This window comes from Sinocyclocheilus anshuiensis, unplaced genomic scaffold (assembly GCF_001515605.1).
Source record: "Sinocyclocheilus anshuiensis isolate Anshui unplaced genomic scaffold, SAMN03320099.WGS_v1.1 scaffold333, whole genome shotgun sequence".
In the NCBI taxonomy this organism is placed as follows: domain Eukaryota; kingdom Metazoa; phylum Chordata; class Actinopteri; order Cypriniformes; family Cyprinidae; genus Sinocyclocheilus; species Sinocyclocheilus anshuiensis.
The window spans coordinates 400764-405500 of NW_015539871.1; the positions used below are offsets into that span (position 1 = coordinate 400764).

Sequence of the window (4737 nt, forward strand, 5' to 3'; positions counted from 1 at the left end):
TCAGACTCTGAGAAACAAGAGTCTCTGGTCTGATGAACCTCAATTCTAAGCATCATGTTTGAAGGAAACCAGCTCCGTTCATCACCTGCAGAGTACCATCCCAAAAGTAAAGTGTGCTGGTAGCAACCTCATGCTGGGGACTCGTCAGAGTAGAAGAAAAGCTCAATGCACCAAAATATTGAGATAACCTTAATTAAAACCCAGTCCAGAGCATTCAGAACCTCAGACTGGGCAGAAGGTTCACTTTTCAACAGGACAATGACCCTAAGCACACAGCAAGAGTGGCTTATAGACAACTCTGTGAATGTCCTTGAGTGGCCAGCCACAGCCTGGGATTGAACCCAATCAAATATTTCTGGAGAAACCTGAAAATGTGCATCTGCCCCCATCCAACCTGACAGAGCTTGAGAGGTGAAGAGGTGAGGAGAAGAAGGGCAAATAATTGCCAAATGCTGATTAGCAAAGTTTGTCGCATTATACTCAAAAAGGTTTGAGGCTTAAAGGCGCTTCAGCTAAATATTTAGTATTTAGTACTTATGCAATGTATTTATTTCAATTTTTTTTTTTTTTTTTGGTAATTAGATTCAGTGAGTGTGTAGGCTATGTGTCTGTCTCTGCATGTAAATCAAGCTTGACAGTAGTTCACTCCAGTATTTTACTGTATGTTGCTTCATAAAAGCATATATTGTGTTGACGAATAGTTGTTGCAGTGGCTGTTATTAATGCGTGCTGCTGACGTGCTGCGGTGTGAGATGGGTTTGGATGCTGGGTCAGTGTGCTGCTGTTCTGCTGATGTCTGACAGTGGAAAGTATTTGTTCTGTAACTCATCTGTGACCTTGTGGAAAGTCAGCAGTCTCTCTCATGAGGTTCATGCTGGTTTGATGGAAACGTCACTCACAGCCCAGTGTTTCATTACGGCTCGAGCACTTCCTGCGTTTAGGAAGAACGGTTGCCATGGAAGCATACCATAATGTTTGAGAGAGTTTCGTATGAAACATATTCTTCTGTGATGTCTATCATCTAAAGAAATGACAACTATGTTTGCTTCCTGGATCGACTGAAACTGATGGCAAAGCAGATTTTTCTTGCTTATTGAACCATATTTTTTTTGACAACTTTTTGACTGAAATGAATATGTTTTTGATCTAAAGGTGTAGACTTAATGCTTGAAATTATTTTCGTAGACAAATCTAAATTGTACCTAAATGGGAATTTCTTAATGCATTATTTTTTTGTTAGGAAAAGCCTTGAGTGTTCAGCACGTTTCTGCTTCTCCTTCAGATTCTCCAGATTCTTCAGAAGCCCAGAGTAAACTAGGCAAAGAAGAAGCTCAAATATAAGAGTTTGGTTTCATGTCCGTTCATTATCTGCTGTGTTGCCTCAGAGAATGCTGGGAAATGCAGTTTAGTAGCACTAGCTGGTCAGATAAATTATGAATTTTCCTCCAGGCATTCACCATTACAGTGATATAATTGATATAATGTCTTGTTTTTCTTTTCTTTCCTTTTTTACATGCATATTTTATGCATGTCAATCATTGTGACTTTGATTGGGCTGCCAATGTTTTTTTGTTTTTTTTTTACATATTTTCTGAAAAATAATACAAAAAATTATGCAAAGTATGTAATAAGGTTTTATTTTTAAGAATGCATTTTTTTGTGGGTTCTTAGTTTGTTGTTTATTATTGTGAAATGAAACTAAAACCATAAAAAAAACATTTTATTGAAATAAAATAAAGGTTACCTGAAATAAAATAAAATGTAAAGAAAACCTAAACTTGTTTTATTTCAGCAACATTTATCTTGATGTACTAAAATAACAAACTAAAACTGAAATAAAAAATGAATGAAAACTATATAGAAGTTTAAAAATAAGACAAAAACACAACAAAATGACTAAAACTAAAATTAAGATAAAAAGAGAAAATATAAAAACTAATTCAAATGTTAATAAAATCTAAAAATAATATCTCAATGACACCAAAAATAACCTGCTTTACTGTCACCTTTGATCAATTTAATGTCTCTATGCTGAATAAAAGTATTAATTTATTAAAGTATAAAATCTTACTGACCTCAAACCTTTAAATGATGTGCATCTATCAAAGTATTTTAATTATTACTTTTAAATAGATAACTCTTTCATCAAACTGTCCAGTATTAAAACTATGTTCTGAGCTTGCAGACTTGACAAATTAACATTCAAAGTTGGTTCTGATGAATGATGTTAAATTCTGTCAGTGAGCATCACTGATCTCCATGAGTATGTGAGCAGCAAGTGTGCTGTACAATAAATAACTTCATACCGTGGTAGAGGCTGGTACTGGTCGTAGGGCATCACTTCCTTGAAGCCATCACTGCAGAGAAACAAACACCATTAGCCTTCAAGCCATTATCCACACTATCATAAGTTGATGAACAGGAAGTCTCATGCACAGACACTCTCTGGTTTATTGAGATTCATTCTTCATTCACTGTGTTAATCATGGAGGGTCAATAAGACAGAACCAGCCTTTCGAGGCAGGGATCCATGTTGCACTCCTTGAGCTTGGGTGTGGGTTTGGTGTTCTCTGGGAAGCTGTGGCAAAGGTGCTCCGCAACCGATTTGTTGTAACGAATGTCCATGCAATCAGCCGAATTCAGCTGATAACCTTCAGGGACGACACAAAGCACCATTAAGCATCAAAACTAATAGTCAAATGTTTCTCAGAAATCAATATTAGCCAAAAATGTGTCCAACAACTTTCAGAACCTAAAAAGTTACTGCTTATGACAAATGGACCCTATATAGGCAGAATTTTAAGTATTATGCATGCTAATGCATGCATGTATCATATATTAATGCATGACAGGTACCAAATCAATTATCTGCCAATATGAATTTTTTTAATTTTTATTATTTATCTGTATTGGCATTAGTCGATATACAGTATATCAGCTGGATATATAGCAGCAGATATTGAATATGTATTTGTACTTGCTCATTTAACTTATTTTTACATTTAAAGCTGATATCCTTCAGGGAAGAAACAAAGTACATCAAGCATCAAAACTAACAGTCAGCTTATCATAAATTAATATTATCCAAAGACACATCCAACAACTTTTAGAAGTACTTTTATCTAAAAACAGTTATCATGTATGACAAGGCAGCATTTTAAATAGTATGTATGATAATGCATGCATGAATCATATTAATTCATGATAGATGGGTTCAAAATCAATTATCTGCCAATATTAAAGCGGATATTAGATTTTTACATTTATCGGTATTGACATTGGTTGATACTGGATATATTTCAACTGATATCAATTAGATATTTTACTGTACAGTTAATTTCCCCTATTTTTACATTTAGATTATATATTTCCCCTCATCTAACAGTTATTTTTTAAAAACACTAACCCATTAACAACTTACTGTACATGTACTCTTTAGCAAATAAATATCAATACATTTTGTGATGACTAAATTCACTTGTCTCATTCAAAATGACTGATTTCAGTTTTTAGTGTTTTATTTTTCATTTATTTAGACAAAATAGTGAAGTATTTTAACTTTTGCAATCAGTTATCAGCCATAATCTGAAAATAATTATTGGCTTATCGGTATCGGACAGTAATATCCCAAATTTTAAATCTTTGTCTTGTAGGTGTGCTGAACGAGTGAATTCAAACCATTCAAATCACTGGGAATTTAATCAATCTATAACACTTACCCCCTCCACAGGTGACAGAGCAGGGGAAGAAGTCAGTTTCCCTCCACTGGTAGCGGATGGGCTGGTAAAACATGAACTGCATCACTGTGTCTTTAGGGCCGGCGTACTTCACCTGAGGAGAACCCAAATTCACTTATAATGTGTTTGATCATTTACTTTTAATAGTCATATTCATAATCACATCACAAAAAAAAATTAGAAGCATTATCAGATAAAAGCCCATTCATTTTTAAAAACCAAATGATTTTGACATGTATATTAGGCAGCAAATTTACTCAAGGGGCCACAGTCCAACTCGTGTCATGATTTCCATAGAAAACGCAGCATGCATCATCTGCCACTGAATATCCTCTAGTCTTGATTTATGGAGCTGTGATGATTAGTTAAATACTGTTTGCGTGCTGCTGCAATTAACTAGAGTAATGAGTCATGTTCAATTACTGTAATCAGAATCAGAATCAGAATCAGAATGAGCTTTATTGCCAGGTATGTTTTCACATACGAGGAATTTGTTTTCATGACAGAAGCTTCCGCAGTGCAACAGAATGACAGCGACAGAACAAAAACACAGATAATAAAAAAAGAATAAAAAATAAAAAATAAATAAAATAAATAAATAAATAAATAAAACAAAATAGAACAAGTAAATAAGGAATAACAATATATAAATTGACAATTGTATGTGCAGGTATATTACAATAGACAGTTTTGTATGAAAAGGTATATTATGTGCAAATTTGAGGTGTAGACTACATATGTGTGTTAGATAAATAAGTGTATGAGTGTATAAATAGTGTTGTGTGTTCCATAGTTATTGTCAAGTGTTCATGAGATGGATTGCCTGAGGGAAGAAACTGTTCCTGTGTCTGGTCGTTCTGGTGCTCAGTGCTCTGTAGCGTCGACCAGATGGCAACAGTACAAAGAGGGAGTGTGCTGGATGTGAGGGGTCCAGAGTGATTTTGCCAGCCCTTTTGCTCACTCTGGATGAGTACTGTTCTTGAAGAGAAGGGAGGGTTGT

At 34.7% G+C, this 4737-nt stretch overlaps 1 protein-coding gene across 1 annotated transcript in view; it reads right to left on the reverse strand.

Moving 5' to 3' along the window:
- LOC107685222 (ADAMTS-like protein 3) overlaps positions 1-4737 on the reverse strand; it is a 244976-nt gene that overhangs the window by 60712 nt on the left and 179527 nt on the right. The window contains exons 10-12 of the mRNA XM_016481738.1: positions 3720-3831; positions 2513-2651; positions 2307-2357 (exon numbers count right to left, since the gene is read on the reverse strand). Of these exons, the coding sequence (XP_016337224.1) occupies positions 2307-2357; positions 2513-2651; positions 3720-3831 (302 nt within the window). The remainder of the gene's footprint in view (positions 1-2306; positions 2358-2512; positions 2652-3719; positions 3832-4737) is intronic.